General features: G+C 38.8%; 1 protein-coding gene across 1 annotated transcript in view; it reads right to left on the bottom strand.

Annotated features, from left to right (window-relative positions):
* Positions 1–22,693, bottom strand: part of tns1a (tensin 1a) — a gene marked incomplete at its 5' end in the record, with an annotated part of 265,790 nt that extends 243,097 nt beyond the window's left edge. Inside the window, one exon of the mRNA XM_081381204.1 lies at positions 22,598–22,693. Within this exon, the coding sequence (XP_081237330.1) occupies positions 22,598–22,693 (96 nt within the window). The remainder of the gene's footprint in view (positions 1–22,597) is intronic.
* Between the last annotated feature and the right edge of the window lie 271 nt (positions 22,694–22,964).

Raw genomic sequence — 22,964 nt, 5'->3', positions numbered from 1 at the left:
GCTTTCTTCCATCTTGCCTGCATGCCTGCTTGATTATGTCTCTGCTAACGTTACTTAAATTTTTCATTGCCCCTCAACTCTCTATCTTTCACTACTCTCTTTCCTTTCCCATGGCTTCCCCTGCTTAGCTTGCCTGAATTCCCAGAGCAGCCCATCACTGAAGCATCTGGCAGTTTTAAAAAGAAGCATAGGATTGAAAGCCATTGTCTCTGTCAAAGAGGTATATATAAATTGATGCTGTTAACATACTGTGAAACCAAATACATATTAGGAATTCTCACTCAGAATAATTGACTACTGTTAAGACTAAGCATTATTATAAGCCCCAGCAAATGCGAGATGCATTTTGTCACTACATTGCAAAATGGGTGGTGTTGTTTTTCCGGAGATACAATTTAATAGTTAAAAGTTTTTAAAATCAACAGAACCAATATGCATCAATCAGATGGATGCATCAATCCCAATCCCCATCTCGGTCTCCATTGCTTTTGGTTCTACCTCCGTCAGTCAGTCCCCAGGTTCTGCCCGGACCTTCAGCCAAAGCTGGTGAATTATTCAACCGGCTCCTCCTGGTGCCTGTCAGTCACCAGCTCTGTGCCCTCCTCCAAAGCCCCCTCCCTCTTTCCCTCCACAGTTGGAATATCAGTTATGGAGTGAGGACGCACCTTCCCCGGAGGGTAGACTACTGTCACAGATATGCTACTGTCACCTTTAGTTACTGTTTCTCTGCTCTGTTTAGTTTCGATATCCTTACTGATTATGTCCTTGTTTCTTCTTATGGTTATGTATGATTTACACCTCTCTCTCATTATATTTGTCTTGTGTTTATACTCTGTTATGTTCAGTCCCTTGTCAGTTATCATTTGTAATTAGTTCTGGTAGCATTTCTATGAAGGTAAAATAGTAGCAAAACTCGAGAGCACGTAGATGTGAATTTGAGAACTTGTACAATAAATTTTCGTACTTGTACATGAACATTTACACTCACAGCTCCAATGTGAAAACCTGTAAAATAAAAATCTGAAGTTGAATGTTGAAATTTGCACTCGCATACAATAGTCACAAACCTGTATTCTGAATCTGAAGCTGCAGACAAGTAGTCACAAATGTGTAAAATGCCATTCACAGAAATACAACTACAGACACAAACTTTTAATACATATTTTGCGTTTAATCTTACATTCACATTCGCAGTACAGCCTCAAATAGGCACTTGCAACTTCTCAAATCTGTCACTGCAATTTCAAATTTCGCGCCTTGACTTTTGCTACGCTTTTCGTGAGATATCAGGTGCAAAACTAACTTGTGCACTTGAAACTCAGAGGCGGCGAGAGAGAAAGGGGGGCGGGAGCGGGGGGTATGGGCTCAAATTCCCGCCAAATATATAGCGGTCACGTATAAAAAAATAATAAGCGTGAATCAAAAATGTACAAACACATGTAAAAATATATTGCACAAACTGAAAAAAAAAAATGCAAAATGATCAGAATAGCAAACAACGTGGTCACGGATCAAAATATAATAAGCGTGAATCAAGAAATAACAAGCATGAATAAAAACTTTAAACACATTAAAAGTTATTTTGCACAAAACTTAAACTTATGGTCATGCTTTCTTAAAAAGTATGTTTTCCTTGGTTTTATTACTGTGTACTTTGTGCTTTCTTGCATTTTCTGCTCATATTTTACTCTTTTGTACGCTTGTGCTGTTTTTCTCTTCGCTCTTCTTTCTATGTTCTGCGCTTGCTTTCCCAAATGTTGCAGTTCGAGTTTAATGTAAATTAGGGCGGGCTTAAGAGTCACCATTGGTCCACTAGTTCTAGATTGACAGCTACTCCTCTAGCCAATCAATCGAAGAGGGGAGTTGACGTCACACCAATGCGACTCGTGGCCACTGATGCTTACTTGTTATACAGGAGTAGACGACCATCAACTCAGTTGGCAAAAGGCAAAAAATTTTCTGTGGCAGGACACCTTTAAACTGCATGTGTGCCTGCAACTCAACCTGTTGCCGGTATATACGTATACCTGGCAATATGGTATTGTTATATTCATCATCCTAACGACGACCTGTTACAGTTATGCCTGTCTGATGATCCATCATTCACCTCTAATGCACTGGACCTGGCACCGCGAGCGTCGATCTTCTCCGAGCAGTAACTTCCCACCACCTACTGGCCGTTTTACTTTCATATTTAATCAATAACAAGGATGGGTAATGTCGGTCCTGGGTGCAGAGTTTAGCTCCTCCAACCCTAATCAAACACACCTGAACCAGCTAATCATCGTCTTTAGGATAATTGAGACGGGTGAGGTTTTTAATCGGAGTTGACGCTAAACTCTGCAGGACAGCGGCACTCTAGAAACAACGTTACCTATAGCCTAAAGTCCTAAAATCTTCGGACAATGGCCGTTTTAGTTTTTGCAACGAATTGTAGCGTTTCATAATTGCAGGATGTTTTACTTACAGCAGCCTTAGCATATTGACATCATGAGCCAAGTAATATTGTTTAACACCAATTACCAGTGTGCACATTAACATTCTCATGTATCTCAAAAAAGATGAATTTAATTATTTATGTCCAGAGTTAAGATAGCTTTACTGCTTGAAAGTCTTTGTAAAGTTAAATTGAACTGCCGTCGTCCCCTTTATAAGTAAGTGCAGCACTCCTGAAAAGGGGTAAGGATTAAAGAAAAATGAAATAAAAGAGAGCGCAGCAGTGCTTCTTTGTTGTTATATTTACTCAGAATGAAGTGCATTACGGGCGCGCACCACCCACTGAAGTGTGCGGTGACGTAATCACGCTGATATGCCAAGCGATAATAATTTAATAAATGCACATAACAAAGCACAAATAAGAAATTGAACAGTATATAAAAGTATTAGAAAAATAACATTTAAGTATATTATAATGGGATTGAAGAAATTGTACAAACATAAACAGCTTGTACTCCTACATAAGCATCAGTAGCCACGAGTCGCATTGGTGTGACGTCAACTCCCCTCTTCGATTGATTGGCTAGAGGAGTAGCTGTCAATCTAGAACTAGTGGACCAATGGTGACTCTTAAGCCCGCCCTAATTTACATGAAACTCGAACTGCAACATTTGGGAAAGCAAGCGCAGAACATAGAAAGAAGAGCGAAGAGAAAAACAGCACAAGCGTACAAAAGAGTAAAATATGAGCAGAAAATGCAAGAAAGCACAAAGTACACAGTAATACAACCAAGGAAAACATACTTTTTAAGAAAGCATGAGCATAAGTTTAAGTTTTGTGCAAAATAACTTAATGTGTTTAAAGTTTTTATTCATGCTTGTTATTTCTTGATTCACGCTTATTATATTTTGATCCGTAACCACGTTGTTTGCTATTCTGATCATTTTGCATTTTTTTTTTCAGTTTGTGCAATATATTTTTACATGTGTTTTTAAATTTTTGATTCACGCTTTTTATTTTTTTATACGTGACCGCTATATATTTGGCGGGAATTTGAGCCCATGGGGGGGGTTCAAAGGAGCCGTTTTATTGGTTGACAGCTAGCCAATGAAATGGGACTTCGATGATGTCACAAAACCTGCATGCACTGAAACCAGAGAATGTCTAATATGGGAGAAGTTTCACTCTCACTACACTTCCGGCTTCTGAACTGGTTGCAGTTCCACTCTGATTCCATATGAGGGCGCTCACAGGACGAGTGCAGAATGAATGGAGGTCTATGGCGCTATACCAATAAAAATCCACTTTTCTCAGGATATAATTTTTTGTCTAGTAATTTGAATGTTGTATTCGAAAGGAGATGCAAAGAAATTACACATTGCTGGGTGTTAGATTTTTTAGAGTCACTTATTTGCTTTAAAAAGTCTTTCAAAATGTCAATGACGTCAGAATGCTGACGTCATTAGCAGAATGCTAGCATGTTATGGGCAACAACAACTCAACCTGTAAGAAATCAAAACGACATAAGTACTCGTTCATTCAACTTTCGACCTAAAACCCATGTTGAACTTGCAAAATCTACAATCAGATCTGAGATTTCTCAACGGCAATCGGGTGAAAGAGACAAATTTAGCTGTCTAGCCCCATTGACTCCCATTCATTTTGCACTCATGGCGATCGCCCCCAGTGGAACTCTGGTGGTACTACAACCAAAATTCGGTACAATAGGACTTAATAGGGAGTGGGCAGGCTCTCCGTAGACGGGCTCTGACTGTAATGCAGACTATATTATGTTCTGGTGGAGAATGAGCAGTCACAAGACGTCCGGTCAGAGACGTATATCTCTTTAATGGTAATTTGCAGCCACATTCAAACAGTAGTGGTTCTAAATGAAATAGAAATAACAATATTTAAATTATAACATATTCAAGATAACATGTTTCAGATATAGTCCTACGCACAGAAGAAAATAAGCATTGTAGTACTATGTATTCAATCATTGTAACATCTAGAGTCATCAATTTTGGCTGATAGTACTCACAAACAGTGTTGTATAAAGTACTGGAAAGCAATACTTGAGTAAAAGTACAAGTATCATACTAGAAAAAGACTTTGGTAGAAGTGAAAGTTACCTTTTAGAATATTACTTAAGTAAAAGTCTTAAAGTATCTGATATATACTGTACTTAAGTATCAAAAGTAATTTTCTGATATTTAATGTACTTAAGTAATTGAAGGAGAAGTAAAAGTAATTTTTTTTTTAAAGCAAACAGTTAGAACTTTGATTGTGAACTTTATTGTGGCTTTATTGTGGGGTGGGTGGGGAAATTGTTGGGATGTAAAAAAAAATAATCTTGCATCACAATATGCAATATTGACTAATTTGGATAAATATTAGGTACACAAGATAGGCATTAATTTTTCTCAAGAAAAAAAATCTCACCTAATGCTGGAAACATACAGAGAGCCCTATCAGATATAAATATAAGGCGTTTTGTATCATAATAACAACTTTATTTAATGATATAAGTAAAAATATAATAAATATGTAATATAGTACACATATTTAGCTAAATACTCTCTATAGCTCTTTTTTTCTAGCCAACTAACGTGCTATAGCCTATATTATGGTCATCAAATGGCTTTCCTGAGGTAAATGTTATGTGACATAATTGTTCTCCAGTTGTTTTACTGACCCTTTCCGCGGTTGAAAAACACTGATTGATCGATATTATGTATGATGATGAATATACATTTCGGTAAGTTGTACTGTTTCTTTTAACATTGTTCATTCGTGTTTATTTACTATTAGCTAGTATCCTATAGATGATCGGTTCACGTGCGCTAGGGATGTGTCACGTCACATTTACAAGCGCCGAAACGGTATTTATTGTTTGAATTTCGTAATAAAAAGCTGAGATTTTTTAGCGCAATTTTCCACCGGACAAAATTGCGCTTGTTAACTCATGATTTCTGTTCTGTGCGTCTGTGCGCACCAATCTTGCACTTCTATCTACTCCTCAACCAGACCACCTAGAGACTTCGGGTTTTCGGCATTATGTAGGAAGGTCTAATCTCGGGAACGCACAAAAAAAATCCAGGAAAAGATTTACTATCTCTTAGTGTTGTGATCCCATGAGGTGAGAAAATTGCGCTAAAACACTCACCGAGTTTTTATTACTTGTTTTATATCATAAGTAACCTGCTCTGTCTAGTCTGTCGGTCTCCGTGTCCTCTTTGCATCGCGATTTTTCTGTGCGTGAGAAAATGGATGTGTGGCGTGAAAGCGTGTGAAAAGTGTCAATTGCGTGTGTCTCACGGTGAATGCGTGAGAGTTGGCAGCTCTGTGTCAGGGTGGTCGTCTACGATAACGGGAGGTCCTCCAGTAGGTGCTTGTGCTTCCATGGCGGTTTCAGTTGTGATTCCTCCTCCTTTGGCATGGCAACAAACAACCATTACGCTGAAATAGAGCGCGCGCCGTGCGGAGCGTGCGTAATGCAATCTAGGAGCAGTGATTCGCCAAACCTCCCTTATTGCAGTCGCACACATTTCTTCTGATTTTATTTTGTAGTAACGAGTAACGAAGATGCTTTGTGGAAATATATCGGAGTAAAAGTATACATTTTATCTAGGAAATGTAGTGGAGTAAAAGTGAAAGTTGAAATAAATTTAAATAGCGAAGTAAAGTACAGATACGTGAAATTTCTACTTAAGTACAGTAACGAAGTATTTGTACTCCGTTACATTACAACACTGCTCACAAACTACTACTATTATGGATATTATGCATGCAATGACTTAATATTTCCCAAATATACTAACTATAATCAAGTAACATAAGGACCGAGTCAAATAACACAGGTTAAATGGCGTCACGTTCACAGCCACGTGATCTCAATCAAAGCGATCGTCCAGAGATGATATAATCATCATATATCCTTATTCTATCATAAATAATCCTATCTACATACTCCACGTTACTTAGAAATTGAGATTAAATGATCACAGATAGATATTAAACTCCCTTTCACATGTATTTACCTCAGATAGCCTAATATACACGATGATACAATAAACAAATGCGTGCGTCGTAACATCAAAAGATATCAAATCACAGATTTAACATCAACATAATAATACTTTAAATACAACTCCTAAGAGGTTATCAATAACTGAACAAAGATTACTCACTGGTATATGAACGCACTACTGTAGAATCGATCTAACAAGCAGCATAACTCCATCAAAACTTCTTCTGTGTATGTGCAATAGACCACGCCCCAATAGGTAGCCTGTTCCGTTAATGCACGTCTTCTATATCTTAGCCTAATATGTATTTAGCCACAAGGGGGCATTAGTGTCTCTTTTATAACTATAATACAGATTGGAGAGCCTTTTTAACACTGACTGAAACCATTTTTTTACAGTCTATGACTGAAACGCTAACATGGCTTAATGCATTAGACTGATAAAAGAAATAAACGATATTATTAAACTCAGTAAACACAATGCTTATAATGCATACTACAGAAAAGCAGATGAGCACAGAATATGACGAATGAAAGCAAATGTGTGTTCAGTGCAAATAAACTTGCTGCCTGTGTTTTATGTAACGAATTATGTGTTTTTTTGTTTAATTATTTATTTTATAACTGTTGGTCCATTAAGCCATTAAGCGTTTTCTATGGGAGGGAAACGTACAATTAAACTCGTTGCATATTCAGAGCTCAATTGCTTTACTGTATGCTTTATTTGTATGGTGTTTCCTGAGTTTGGTCTTTTAATACCACTGTCTCAATTAAACGCGTTGTGTTCATATTCTGTGCTCAGTATGCATTATAAGCATTGTGTTTACTGAGTTTGATAATATCGTTTATTTCTTTTAATATCAGTCTAATGCATTAAGCCATGTTAGCGTTTCAGTGCACGCGGGTTTCGTGACATCATCGAAGTCCCATTTCATTGGCTAGCTGTCAACCAATAAAACGGCTCCTTTGAACCCCCCGCTCCCGCCCCTCTTTCTCTCTCGCCGCCTCTGAGTTTAAGTGCACAAGTTAGTTTTGCACCTGATATATCGCGAAAAGAGTAGCAAAAGTCAAGGCGCGAAATTTGAAATTGCAGTGACAGATTTGAGAAGTTGCAAGTGCCTATTTGAGGCTGTACTGCGAATGTGAATGTAAGATTAAACGCAAAATATGTATTACAAGTTTGTGTCTGTAGTTGTATTTCTGTGAATGGCATTTTACACATTTGTGACTACTTGTCTGCAGCTTCAGATTCAGAATACAGGTTTGTGACTATTGTATGCGAGTGCAAATTTAAACATTCAACTTCAGATTTTTATTTTACAGATTTTCACATTGGAGCTGTGAGTGTAAATGTTCATGTACAAGTACGAATATTTATTGTACAAGTTCTCAAATTCACATCTATGTGCTCTCGAGTTTTGCTACTATTTTACCTTCATACATTTCTCCTATGTTCTCCTGAGTGTTTAGATAATAAAGACTGTGTTCTTGAATCTTCTTCTTCTTACAAGGACACAGGGAAATGGCAATTTTCTTTATCTGAGGTAATATACTACCTGTTATATATTCACGATGCAAAACAACCAAATGCTATCAACATGCTTTTACTGGTGTTCAGGTCACACGCAGATTACATCACATCAACACACGTGCAAATCACATCACGTGACTTAAATACCCGCTCCCAAGCATAGGAACCAATGAATGCACATCATGCACTACACATTATCCCGATACACCACATTACCTCCCCCATTAAAACCAATACACCACATTTTATCAGTTCAAAACACCACATTAGTTCAAATTCCAGGGTTTTTCCTACATTGAAATTTTTTTGGCGGCCGCCAAAACGCTTTTTTGTCCCACCAAAGCCTTATTTGATCTGTAATTGGGTTTTGTGAGTGAAGCAGGCTACTGACGGAGTGACGGAGAGAACGATCACAGCGCCCCACCCCCGCGCGGGCACTCTCCGTCTTCAGTTCTGTCTTTGCTCTCTCCCTCGCATCAAAATCAACTGATCCTAAAGGTCGGAAGACCGAATCCATGTTTTACGTGGTGCATTCTGAGAATATTTGTGCTGAATTAGCGCTGGGTGTGAATTGCAGTCAAAAAAAAGTTGCCTTATCTTCTCTTACAACTTGTGACAAGCATTCCGCACATGCAGCTGACATAACTTTAAATAAACGCAAAAAAAAAAAAAAAAAAAAATCTATCCAGTTTGAAGTTGTTGTTTTTTTTTTTTTGTGCGTTGACAAATCTTTCGTTTTGTCTTAACAGCCAGGATTCCCCCACAACACGTCTGCTAAAGTCCGATTTGCGACCTAATGACTCCTTTGCGCCGATTCATTATAATGAATAGTTAAAGCAATTGTTCATTGTTACCTATTTAGTATTTTTTGTATGAAAGCTGCTTTCAGTAGCCTATTTAGTTTTCACATCAATATACTGTAAACCGATCTGTTATACGTAGCCTACGTTGTACTGCCCTGCAATATGTGCAATGCCAGTCACAAAAAGTTACATTTTGACAGTGCTCTCTGCAGATGTTCTTTCACTTTTTTTGTATAAGCTGTTTTTGATTGTGGTATAAAGCAAACATATCAAGTCATAACTCTTTATTATTTAGTTGTGTATAAGAGCAGCTTTGTATGTTACTAATTATTCAGAATATGCATAAGTCCACAAGCATTATATGAGAGCTGCTGTTACATAATTCTATATTTTTGAACAAAAACTGTTTGTGATTTTGCTACAGCAAAATGTTTTTTTTTGTCTGAAGGATTATATTGCTCATTGGAAATAACAAGAGGATGTTGGTTAGAAGTCTATTATTAAATGCTAGAGATTCAGAATATGCTGAAGTTTGTATTAATTTACTACAAGTACGCTGCTAGTACAAGCACACATTTATTTTCCTGTTGGTTCTTTGCAATGTTCAAATCACTTCCATTTGTTTTATTAATAAAATTAATTTAGGAAGATGGAAGTAAAAAGTACCAAGTAAGTAGGCTACCAAGTAAGTAAAAAAAAAAAAACCAACGTTAATAATCGATAATCGTTACCCTCTGAATAGTAATTGAATCGTGAGGTGCCTAGAGATTCCCACCCCTAGTGTTTAGTAAAATTTAGCCTTAATAATCCACAGTATGTAGGCCTATGACAATGTGTAGTAAATTACCTAAAAAAAAAATCACAAACTGTTTCTTTGTATTTATTTTAAATTTAACATTTATTGTCAATATTGGGCTTGCGGATCATGTGGGTACTAGGGTACTCTTTGCTGTGTGTGGATGACCATGTCGTTTTGACCAATTTTGACCCAGGAAAAACCCTGAATTCTCAATTTCTAAAACGCTGTGGTAATTTAATAGTCCGTTTAGAGCAACGCAGACCCACTGGACTTGGAACCAGAGGTTCCGTTGGTTCGAAAGGTACCTCAGAGTCACATGTACCTACTGACCTTCCAGCAAATCCAGAATCTTGATCATTGAGTTCAACATATTGAGCTTGATCATTGGGGTCAGCATATTGAGCAGTCTCCTTCTCATTCTTTGGCATTGGAATCTCTGAGGACGAAGTGTGTGGTCTCAGTTGGTCACCATGCCGTCTATACACAGTATCCGATATCGGATCACGTACCTTGTACGAAACAGGTCCTGTCTGTTGTGTAATCACTCCAGATAGCCACTTCGGATCTCCTCCCACTGTACTTCGCAGGAAAACAGAATCATCCACAGCAAAGGATCTCTCTCTTGCCCGATAATCATGTTGATTTTTTCTGCAAATACTGTTTTCTGCGAACAGTTTCATGAATGTTTGGTTTCAGGAAGTCCAACCTGGTGCGAATGTGTCTCTTTAAAAATAAATCAGAAGGTGACTGACCTGTGGTACAATTAGGCGTTGTGCGATATCGCAATAAAAATAAAGATAGTCTATCATCAATGCACATTTGTTCATTAGACAAATTAGTTCATTTCTTCATACCTATCTTAAACGTCTGGACATATCTTTCTGCCAATCCATTTGTTGCTGGGTGTTCTGGTGCACTCCTGGTATGCATAATACCATTCTGCTTCACAAATCTTTGGAATTCATCAGAAGTAAAAGTAGTTGCATTGTCAGTCACTATTTGTTCAGGTAATCCATATGCAGAAAACAATCTCTTCAGTCTGGTAATTGTAGCTTGAGAAGTAATCTGTGGCATACGAAAAACTTCTAACCACTTAGAATGAGCATCAACAACGATCATAAACATGTTGTTCAGGAAAGGACCAGCAAAATCAACATGCAACCTTTTCCAACACTCTCCCGGGAATTCCCATGGATGAAGAGGGACGTGACTTGGCATTCTTTGTTCTTGTTGACAGATTTGACACTCTTTGCAAACTCTTTCTATATCCGTATCAATTTTTGGCCACCACACATATTTACGAGTCAGAGCTTTCATTTTAACAATGCCAGGGTGTCCTGAGTGAATTTTATGTAACACTGGTTTTCGAAATTTGAATGGTACAATCACTCGTGTGCCCCATAACAGACATCCCTGTTCCACTGATAGTTCATCTCTTTTTGCATAGAATGCTTTCAAATCATCTGACACTTCAATTGGCCAACCTTCCATGACATAACGAAAAACTTTAGAAAGTTCTTGATCTGTTCTTGTCATTCTGGCAATCTGTGCAGCATTTAGAGGAGCTTCTTGAAGATGGTTTGTCAAAAGAGTGTTGATATTTGCTGAAATGGCTTCTGTTCCTACATCCGTAATTTCAGGTAATGGAATTCGTGACAAGCCATCTGCATTTCCATGACTTTCTGCCTTGCGATACATGATGTGATAATCATATGCTGACAAAATTATAGCCCACCGCTGAATGCGAGCGGCAGCCATCATTGGGAAGTGCTTATGTTCACCAAACAGAGTCACTAATGGTCTATGATCAGTTATCAAATTAAAGGATCTTCCCCAAAGATATTGATGGAATTTTTTAACTCCATAAATCACACTCAATGCTTCCTTCTCAATCTGTGAATATTTCTTTTCAGCAGGTGACAAAGTACGTGAAGCATATGCAATGGGATGTTCTCGCCATTTGGCATGATGTGCTGAAGCACTGCACCAATTCCATAAGCTGAGGCATCACATGCTAAAGTCAAAGGCAGTTGTGGATCATAATGTACTAACACTTTGTCACTGGTGAGCAGTTCTTTACACCTGTTGAAAGCACCTTGTTCTTTTTTTTTTCCAGCACCAAGCAACTTGTTCTTTCAACAGTCTATACAGTGGTGCCAACACTGTGCTCTGATGTGGTACAAAACGTCCATAATAATTTACCAGGCCTAAAAAGGCTCACAGTTCCTTCACATTTGAGGGTGCTGGTGCATCTTGAATAGCTCTCACCTTGTCTTTTGTTGGATACACTCCTTTTTCATCGATCACATGGCCCAGGTATTCAATTCGTGTTTGTACCCACTCACACTTACATTCCTTCACTCTTAAGCCTGAGTCTTGAAGACGCTGTAAGACCTTGCAAAGGTTTGTTAGATGTTCTTGCTCATCTTGACCTGTGATCAACAAATCATCCAAATACACAATCACTTTCAGATCTTTCATCATATTTTCCATTATACGTTGAAAAATGGAAGGGGCTGAACTGATGCCAAAAGCAAGACGATTATACACATATAATCCCTTGTGGGTGTTGATTGTTGTATACTTCTTAGAATCATTATCCAGTAAGACCTGTTGATATGCCTGTGCCAAGTCAATCTTGGAAAACAACTTTCCTCCACTCAAAGTGGCTAAAACTTCCTCAATACATGGCAAGGGATACACTTCAGTATTGGCAGCTTGATTAACAGTGACTTTGTAGTCTCCGCATAAGCGAATTGTGGAATCTTTTTTTATAACAGGAACAACTGGAGCAGCCCACTCACTGTATTTTACTGGAGATATAACATTGGCTTTTTCCAGACTTTCAATTTCCTTCTCCACACGTTCTTTCATAGCAAAAGGAAGAGGACGATTTTTAAAAAAACTTGGGTGGAACATCTGATTTCACTGAAATAGTAGCTTTAATGTCCTTTAGAGTGCCCAGCTCATCCTTAAAGACTTCACTATACTTGTCCAGCACTTCTTGAATAGACCCAGGCCGCTTAGCTTGACTCACAAATCAAATTATTTTCCAATTCAATTTTACTTTCTGGAGCCAGTTCCTACAACACAGGTTTGGACCATTCCCTTTTAGTACAATTAGTGGTAACTCATTCACTTGATCCTCATATTGTACAGTAGTTGTGAATTGACCCAATACTGGAATGCATTCACCGGTGTAGGTCTTTAACTTTACTCCAGCTCCCTCCAGTGGCAAATGGGCAAACGATTGTTTATACACTTGCTGTGAAATGATGCTTACAGCCGCACCTGTATCAATTTCCATCAATAAATCCTGCTGATTCACAGTAAAATTCACTCGGAAAGGCTGTTTCTCAGTATCACTTAACATGGAAAACATTTCCACCTCGGGCTCTTCAGCATACATATAAGCTGTTACTTTATGCTTGCTCTGTTGTTCAGCAGATTTACTGTTGAGATGTGACTTCACTTTAACTTTACAAGCTCTCTTTATATGCCCAATCTTTCCACAATCGTGACATTTAGAATTTTTAAAATAACATTCCTGAGCATTATGGTTTTTGCCTTTACAACGATAGCATAATTGTCTCTGGTTATAAACAGTCTCCCCAGTTACCTTATGCACGTTTGCCGCTGAATCATCGGTTCTCCTCAGTTGTTGCGTATCTCGAGCTGCGGTTTCCATGCTGAGAGCAATTTCAGATGCCCGTGCAAAAGTGAGTGTGTCTTCCGAAAGCAATCTTCGTTGACATGCTTCACTTTGGATTCCGCTAACAAAACGATCACGTAGAGACTCATCCAAACTTGCACCAAAGTCACACTTAGATGCACATTGTTTCAGTTCAGCAACATACTGGGACACCGTTTCATGGGACTTTTGAACACAGCGCTGAAATCGGAAGCGTTCAGCTATTATTAACGGCTTTGGTTCAAAATGGGCCTTAAGAATATCCACAATTTCTTCAAACGTTTTATCCTTTGGCTTTGCAGGCTGAACCAGATTCCGTAGTAATCCATATGTGGACGCTCCCACAGCACTAAGCAAAGTCGCTACTTGCTTCGTATCATCCACGTCATTTGCAATCATGAACAATTCCACTCGTTCAATATACGCAGACCAGGACTCATTTTCTGGTTTATACTCATCTAATCTTCCGATTTGCGCCATGTCCTCTCACATTCTTTATCCTCGTCGCCAATTTATGTTATATATTCACGAGGCAAAACAACCAAATGCTATCAACATGCTTTTACTGGTGTTCAGGTCACACGCAGATTACATCACATGAACACACGTGCAAATCACATCACGTGACTTAAATACCCGCTCCCAAGCAAAGGAACCAATGAATGCACATCATGCAATACACATTATCCCGATACACCACACTACCAAAGTTAGAATTAATCGATGAATTTATTTAAATTAATGTGTTGCTGATGTATTGTCTTTGACATGTATGGGACTCCATGATTTCCACAATTCTAATAATGCAGACAGAATTTCAGAATCCACATTTACTGTACAACGTCACAGAATTAGCAAAATCCTGGATTAAATTATTAAATCAATATTAGTACTGTACAATTAATCAAATTAAAATCATGATATAGACTAGTGCCTGTGATTAAACCACAACATTACTGCTATTTAGATATGTCTGCATGTTCTGTGTTTGATTCTGAGTGAATGATTGGTACAGTTTTGTCTACTACACACTACCCAGTATTCTAAAAACTATAGGTGAAAAGTACCTGGATAACCTACGATTTTCACAGAGATTCCAGAGGGTGCATCTGATTGACAGTTTACCATCCCACGAGACCAAGGGAGAGAAGTTGTGATAGGTGGAGAAGCAATACAACTGATGCCATACAGGTCACATGACAATGTGTACCTATTATGGCATTATGCAATTTTGGACACATCTGTGACAGTTTTTGTTATTGGAGAAAAGAGTTTATGCGTAGCGCAGTGTGCATTTAAACATCCAAGTGTGCTGGGGCTTTATGTTGGATTTGTGCCAAGATCAATAAAAACCCACGATCCTCAGTAACGCTGACCCTGACTTCTTCCTTCCCTTCAGCGAACATTATTACACTGGTAACAAAACCCGGGAGGAAGAATTGTGCCATCACCATCATGCAAACTCCGTCAGCCACGCCATTTGCGGACATCTGTGGACCAGATCTTCAACCAGGTGGTGCTGGAGCAGTTCATCGCCCGACTGCCCATAAAGATGGCAGTGGGTCCAGTGCCACCGTCCCACGTCGCTGGACTCTGCCTTCCAACTGGCAGAGGACCAGATGGTGGCATGCCCCAGGGTAGACGAACCCCTTCCATCTGTCTCTCTCTCCTCCTCTGTTCCTCTCTCTTCTCCCTCTCTCTCTCTCGACCTGTCCCGTTTCCCAGGACCTGCAGGAACCTTCCACCGAGAGCTCAAACCCGATGGAGGAGTGGAGGAGGTGGAGAGCTATCAGCTGGCCCGTGGGCTCCCTCATGCGGGGCCGATGTCCAGCCCCCTTCCTCCGCTCTCTCCGTGTCAATACCTTGACCCACTTTGTGCCACAGTGGCAGGGAAGTCTGGCAGGCCTGTTGCCGTTGCGGGGTCCCGGGGCATTTTATCGACAGGTGTCCGGTGATAGAGATGGGGACCCTGGTCCAGGTCCTGGATGCACCGCAGTCTGCCCTCGATCAGGCTGGGTTGTACTAAATACCTGTGATTATTAAGGGGGTTACTTATCAAGCTTTGGTTGATTCAGGATGTAACCAAACCTCCATTTATTAAAGCTTGATTCAACCTGCTGCATGGTTTCGGTAAGGTGTGTGCACGGGGATGTGGTAAAATATCCCGTAATGCCTGTCACTATTCAATTTAGGGGAAAAAATCATAATGTAGAGGTCTCGGTTAGTCCACACCTCAGACATCCGCTAATTCTGGGAACAAATTGGCCAGCATTTAGTCATTTATTGCGGTTTCCTGGTACCAACATGGATGTCCAGTCCTGCTTTTGGAGGACCAATGTCTAGCAGAGTTTAGCTCCAATCTAATTAAACACACTCGAACTAATCAAGGTAACCAGCTAATCAAGGTCTTCAGGATCACTACAAACATGCAAGTGTGCTGGGGCAGGTTGAAGCTAAACTCTGCAAGACATTGGCCCTCCAGGAGCAGGATTGCTCACTGACATCATATTCAAATCATTCTTTTTGTCTCTGCTACCAGTTAATAGTTATACATATATATCCCAACTTTCTACAGTGACCTGGAGGGGACATGTTCGGTTCACTTAGTTTTGTCGTGGCCAAGAGATATTAATTCGAACGTCATATTAACTTGTGGGAATGTGATTGTAAGTCATGGCCACAAGATAATTTTGTCAAGGACATCCTTATGTTGTGGCCATGCGATGTAAAGTCGTGGCCTCGAGATCCTATGTTGAGGGAACGACATCTATTTATCAGGGCCATGAGTTAAATGCGTAAACAACCTGCGCGACCGTAGCAACCTGGAATTATCAGAAATGGATAGACTTAAAATAATATTTATTTTTAATTAAGAAAAAGTGCAGAATTAAGAAATTATTATATTAACATACAACAATATTCCCTCAACATAGGATTTCGAGGCCACGACTTTACATCATGTGGCCACGACATAAGGATTTCGTTACCTCAACAAAATGATCTAGTGGCACAAGTAGATCTAGTGGCACTAAGTGAACCGATCATGTCCCCTCCAGGTCACTGTGCTTCCTGAATGTGAGGCCAGAATGCCCAGACTAAAAGACATGTGAGAGGAGGCAGTGGCTCTACTGCACTGTGACTGGGTCATTACCCTGTCAAACAAAGATCTCTGAGTGAGTTGCTAGTGCTCAGCTCAGTTAAATTAAACCTGACACATACAGTGTTCACCAAGGATTTTTTTGAAAAGATTGTGACGTTTAATAATAATACATAATAGCTGAATAATAGTTAGTGTAGTAGCACAGTAAAGCTACAATAAATATTCTTTGCTGTTTTATAGTTATAATTATAGTTGGAACAATGAAAAAAAATATTTTGAAATAAATATGAAAATATTTAAAAGGGTGGTTGATTATGATTTAACTTTTTTAACTTTAGTTAGTGTGTAATGTTGCTGTTAGCATAAACAACATCTGCAAAGTTATGACGCTCAAAGTTCAAAGCAAAGGGATATATTTTCTTTTACAGAAATGGCTTTTTAAGGACTACAACAAACAGCTGGTAGGGACTACAATGAGCTTCTTCAAGGGTTAGTGACATCATTAACCCTAAAATTGACATAAACCTCTCCCCCGGAAACGAGATTAATATTTATTTATTTATTTATTCATGTGTTTCTGTGTGAGGTAATTGGAGCTGCTAACACATGAGCTCTTGAATCTCCACCTGCAGCTTATTTGCATTTAAAGGGACACACACAAATATGTGGCGTTTTTGCACACCCTCAAAAAAGTGACTATTTTAAAGGTTGTCTAAGCGATGTCAGGCCAAAACATTTTTTGTCACATACAGCAAACATCTCCTCACTATCCGCTAGCTGCCTGTCCCCTGAAAACACTGTAAAAAAACGCGGTCTCTGTAGACACCACAGGCTCCACAAACGGCAACAAAAACAAACTGTGCTCACCCGCACCCCGAAACATAACAAACAGAGCTCCAGCCAATAACCGACAAGAAGTGTTGAAGGGTGGGGTTTGCGCGTTTGCGGGGTTAGTGCGCGTGCACATGAGGTGGGTGTGTGGAGGAGAGAGATGAAGAGGGAAGTTTGAATTATGGCCGACACACGACCAAATAGACGACGTTCCGATGAACAGAACAACTTGCAAGAGGGACAAGGATAAGGAACGCGCGAAGTCCCGAATTTACATTGGAAAAACCTTTGAAATGTGGTGAGACCTCCGCCGGCAGAAGGGATTAGCTAGCAGCTACTATCCGACATTCAGTTGCTCTGTTTTTGCAGAACAGGTAAATCCACTTTTCTTTCTAAACTGACGTTCATGTTCGCCAAACCAACACAAGGATGTAATTAGCTAGATTTATGCAGTCAGCGTTAACTTTGGTGAATACAACATGTATGTTTCTAGCAGCGATCAATCTCTATTGTAAATGATCAAGCAAATTCACAGTAGGGCGACAATTTGTGTAAGTTAAGGGTTGTTTTCACCCACGGTTTGTCGTGAATTTGAATGTTCATTTATAGGCTATTGACAACTTTGACTAAATTGGTTTACAACGCCGCCGTTGTTTATGCTCACTGGGAAACGCGAAGCTAAACGTTATCTTGCTATCATTGCGTCCTTGTATGGGAGCTATTTATAACCTCAGGTGGCAAAACGATTTTAAGATAATTTTTCTCTTTTTCTGCATTCTGTTCTGCAATATATAAAAGCATTTATCTAACTTGGCGACATTACACATTGAATGAAGTATCAGTAAAACTTAACTTTGTAGTGACTATTTTGACTTTCCTTTATGCCGGAAGGGAGGGGAGGAGGGAGGAGACGGGATGAGGAGGAGGGAGGGTCTAGCCAGCCTCCGTTTTGTTTGACAATAATTCGAATGTCAACAAGAAGAAACGTCTCCCGGGATCGCTTAGACAACCTTTAACATGCTATAAAAAATATCTGTGGGGTATTTTGAGCTAAATCTTTACATTCACACTCTGGGGACATCAGAGACTTAGTTTACATCTTGTGAAAGGGGCATTATAGGACCCCTTTAAGCATTGGTTATTTCTTTATAGTGTAGTCCTAAGAAAATTATGTTTCATTAACCCGGAAACAGTGTGAACAAATGAAATGTAACATGATATTACTTTTAACAACAACAACAACAACAACAACAACAAAATAGACTGATTAATGTCCAATGTGGTTGCTGGGAGAGATGTGTAGTGGGAGCCTTCATAAAGCTCTCAGGGTAAAAAACCAAACAAACATACATCCTCATGATCTCACATCCCTCTACCACTTTTAACCAAACCTCCTCCTCCCCAGTGAGAGTGATCAGTACATCTGGGATGGAGTATTCTCTATCTCTCTTTTTGACTAAATTTAATAAGTTCTGGAATTAATGAACTGAAAGATCTATACTGAAGGTTGAAGGAAGGAGGCTGGGGGAAGGGAGGTTTTATTATCCAGTATACACAACAGGGACAATCCCCCTTGAGCAACACTGTAAAATAAATGTTTTTACGGAAAAAAACTGGCAGCTGTGGTTACCAGAACAATACTGTAAAAAACACATCAAACCGTAAACATACTTACGGAGTTACATGTAAATTTAACATTTTAAACATGTATATTTAACATTGGATTTCAGTAATATGATATAATGTTATACGACCTATTGAAGAATTAATGTCTGTTTTGTACCATAGTATTACACTTACAAACCAACAATCTCAGCAGTAATGAGAGTTACATAATTAATCAAAGCTCATCACTAGTAGTACTTCCACAAGAGAGTTAATATTAATATATAGAAGGTGCACAGTGTCATTCACACAAACATTAAACACCATAATGGTAACACACATGAAATTTTAAAAATACAATAAACATTAATTTAACAACATTAAATGTAACATAAACCCCTAATGTACATAACTGATTATAAAAAAAAATAAGAAAACTATGATGAAATATAGTTATTTCAACAAAAATACGTCAAATGTGAAGTGTCACACAGGGAATTGTGGGAATGTCAATTTACGATTTTTCACTGTAAATTATACAATGACTTGTTCGTTTTTACTTCCAAAAACTGTAAATTTAATGGTATTTTACAGTAAAATTACCATTAGATCTATCACAGTTATTTACCGTATATAGTACGGAAACTTTCTGTTAACCAATTAACAGTTTTTCACTTTTACTGTTAAAATCACGATCATTTTTTACAGTGAACCTGAGGTTAAATGAATTGCTCAAGGGACATTAATAGTAGATGAGCTCAGAGTGTCAGATTAATGGATCCTTTCAAATAATAAAAAAATCATCTCTTTGTCTGGATACTGTATTTTAAATATAATTTTGTAAAAAAACAAATAAGCTTTACAGCTTATTATTGGAAAGGGTTTAAAAACAATGTTTTCCAAGCTTGTTCAGTGAACCATAAACAATTATTGCACATGCACCTGTGGACCAGTCCATAAGACACTATAACAGCTTACAGGCGGTAGACAATTAAGGTCACAGTTACAATAATTTAGGACACTGAACAGACTGACTCTGAAGGGTCCCTGCTCACCTGTGTGAACATGCCATTGATTGCAAATGTGGCCAGAGCAATAAACTGCAATGTTTGTAATGTAAAGATGCTATAGGATGGGGTGCTTTGGCAAAATTACATTTCTTTAATAGCCTAAACCAGGGGTCTGCAACCTAGGCACACATATGGATAATTGCTAGCATGTGAGCAAAAGCAAGAGATGTGTAGATATGTGTTTAATTCAGATAAAGTACATTGCACCTACATACAGATCTACAAGGATATCATACATCATAATAACACAGCTTGTTTTATTACGTAAGGAGCTATAAATATGATTAAAGTGTGAGAGTGTGTATAATTTTACGCAAGATAATGAAAGTGTGCAGCTCTGAAAGCATGAACGCTGTGCATCACATGCACACAAAAGTTCTGACTGACAGCTTACAGCATGTTCCGCTATTTGTTGCACTTATCTTTGAGAAAAAACAAAGTTAATGGTATACATTTCAGAGATATAAAGTATGTAAGGTCCTATTAAAAATTACACACACATCGCGATGACGATCATGCTGGTCGCTTCATGTGTTTCAAGTAGCTCAGTATCTCTTCAGCAAGTTGATGCGCAAACTGCCGCAAATGAAACTTAAATGTTCAGTGTCACACCCTGAAGCTCAACACACAGTTGTCTTCATTAAAAATAGTGAGACTAAATTATATTACCAGTGCTGATGCTGCTCTCTCTCCTATTGCGGTCTTTGATCTTGAAATTAGCTGAGGATAAATAAAATGAACCCCATTCTGTAGCTTTCGTTGACATGAGCTCAGTTGAATGAGTATTATCATACTGCTAATAATGTTGTTAATGTTACACAAACCATGTTCCTGTTCGCCAACTCAGACAGACAGCTGCCTTCTAACAATCATCAGAAATGCTTTGGACAACTTAGAACGTCATTAGAGAAAGGCACATAGTTTATCATAACATTGTAGTATACATCATACACCCGCTATATTGCTAAATCTACATGATTTTTCATATTTTTTAATTTGCACATGGTTTGTCTTAAAGCATATTAATATCACCACATAGACATATAAACAACATTCAAAACTTGATTTTCACCACAGGGGGACTTTAAGCTTGTGTAAGCAATCTTATGTAGGTTCTTTTGTGTTTTATATAATGACCACTAGGAGGTGCTCTAGGCATATGTTTTCTTTGATTGTTTTACTCTGAAGAGATATTACATTGTTGTTGAAAACGAAAAATAGTAACGCATGTTTGTTGCTTTTTACCATGAAATGAGAGTTCAGTGTCTTTATTAAAATCAACACATTAAGGATTTATCTCTCATTCACCGAGACCCACCAGCAAGTTTTGGAATGTTATTACTTTACCTGCAGCGTCCGCAGATATAACCGCGATCCACACATCACTAGTTTATGTTTACTTAAGATATAACCGACTGTGTTTACTAGGATGTTTGCCAAGGCTGGCATTTTGACATAACTTCATATGCATTTGTCCATTCAAGCACAAAAAGAAGCGAAAAAGAACTTGCTCTCTGTGTGCACTACAGATGTGTGTGCACAGAAAACACTCATTACGCGATTACAGAAATGTGTCTTTTTTTGCTCAAGTGTTGCATTGATACATCATGTCGTTAGTCAGTTGATCAATGTATCAATCCATATCTATGTATTGTTTCACCCCAATTAGGAAATTGCCATTTGTTTAATGACTGAGATTTATGTTTTATAAAGCTTCAGCATAGTAGCTGAAGAAGGGGGATGAGGAAATTGTGTCTACAAAGAGCAAGAAATGGTCATGTGTTGCTGTGAAAGCTGATGGGGAAATTGGATTAATAACACTGGGTTATGGACTTGGCAGGAGCTGAAGGATAGGAGCGTGTGCTGGGACAGATTGAAATTTGGGGGTGGGGTATATGGAACGAGAAAAAAAAAACAGTAGTTCTGCGGCAGAAGGAATTTTTTTTTTTTTTTTTGCAGACACATCAGCACGGAGAAAACCACTGAGACATGAAATGAGAAAAATAATGAAAACTTGACCCTTAATCTGACCATTCTCGTTAACTTCAGACCAGGTATCTCAAAGCTAGCAGGCATCACCAAGATGTTCAGGGGTTGGTTAAGCTAAAACGCCACATAAAACTCAACTGCACTAACAAAACCAAACAATTTTATGCAACTGGTTCACAATGTACCCACAGAATTGCTCCTTCCTCAGAAATGGCAGCCATTAACTCAGCATAAACCTAAGGGACCATTTGCAGCAGTGTCCTTTTAATCTCTAAATTGGCACATACATTGGCAATAACATATAAAATGGGGGTGGGGGAAAGTTGGGACACTGAACCTCTCAGGTTTTTCATCATACCAGCAAAACTCGATATGAGATTCAACACTTGTCACTAATAACACAATATTTTCAACAAGAGTGAAATTAAAGCGATTTTGCACCATGTACAGTAGGACAGCTTCTCGAACACAACAATCTGGACAAACATACAAGCAGGACAAGACTTCACAAAATAGACTTTACTAAGACAATTTTAACATGTACTGAGAGTCTGAAAACACCACAGGTAAAGGAAGGCTGAAACAGCAAGGGTGAAACAAAACATTAAGCATGTCTAAATAAACAGGCTGTTGTCTGGTAGCACTTTCAGTTTTGAAAGGTGACCCCAGATTGTGTGAATATATTGGAGTGAGTCAGCGCAGTATGCGGCCTTACCTTATCCCTCCTAGCTGCTCTCAATGGAAAGAAACAAGAGAAGAGGAACTTCCCCCAGCTTATCACTGCTGCCAGACACCAGTTCAGCCGGGCCATGGTTGCCTCCTTCTGTCAGTCTTTTGCTGCCTTTAAATCACCCTTTCTATTATCTTTATATTCTCCAGGTATTTCCAATAGCAGAGAACTGATGGGAAAACAAATCCCTTTAGCTGCAGAGCAGGCAGCAAGAATTACCCGACTCTTGCTCACACACACGTTACCTTACTCAGTGGATGCTGCAGCATTCTGTCTGTCGAAGGAGGATGAAGAGGAAAGAGGGAGGGTGTGAGAGAAAAAAAGCAGAGAGAGTGAGGGAGAGAGAGAGGGA

The sequence above is a fragment of the Scardinius erythrophthalmus genome (genome assembly GCF_964197995.2).
Source record: "Scardinius erythrophthalmus genome assembly, chromosome: 12".
Classification (NCBI taxonomy): domain Eukaryota; kingdom Metazoa; phylum Chordata; class Actinopteri; order Cypriniformes; family Leuciscidae; genus Scardinius; species Scardinius erythrophthalmus.
The sequence above is the reverse complement of the archived record's forward strand: the minus strand, read 5'-3'. Positions and strand labels throughout refer to the sequence as shown.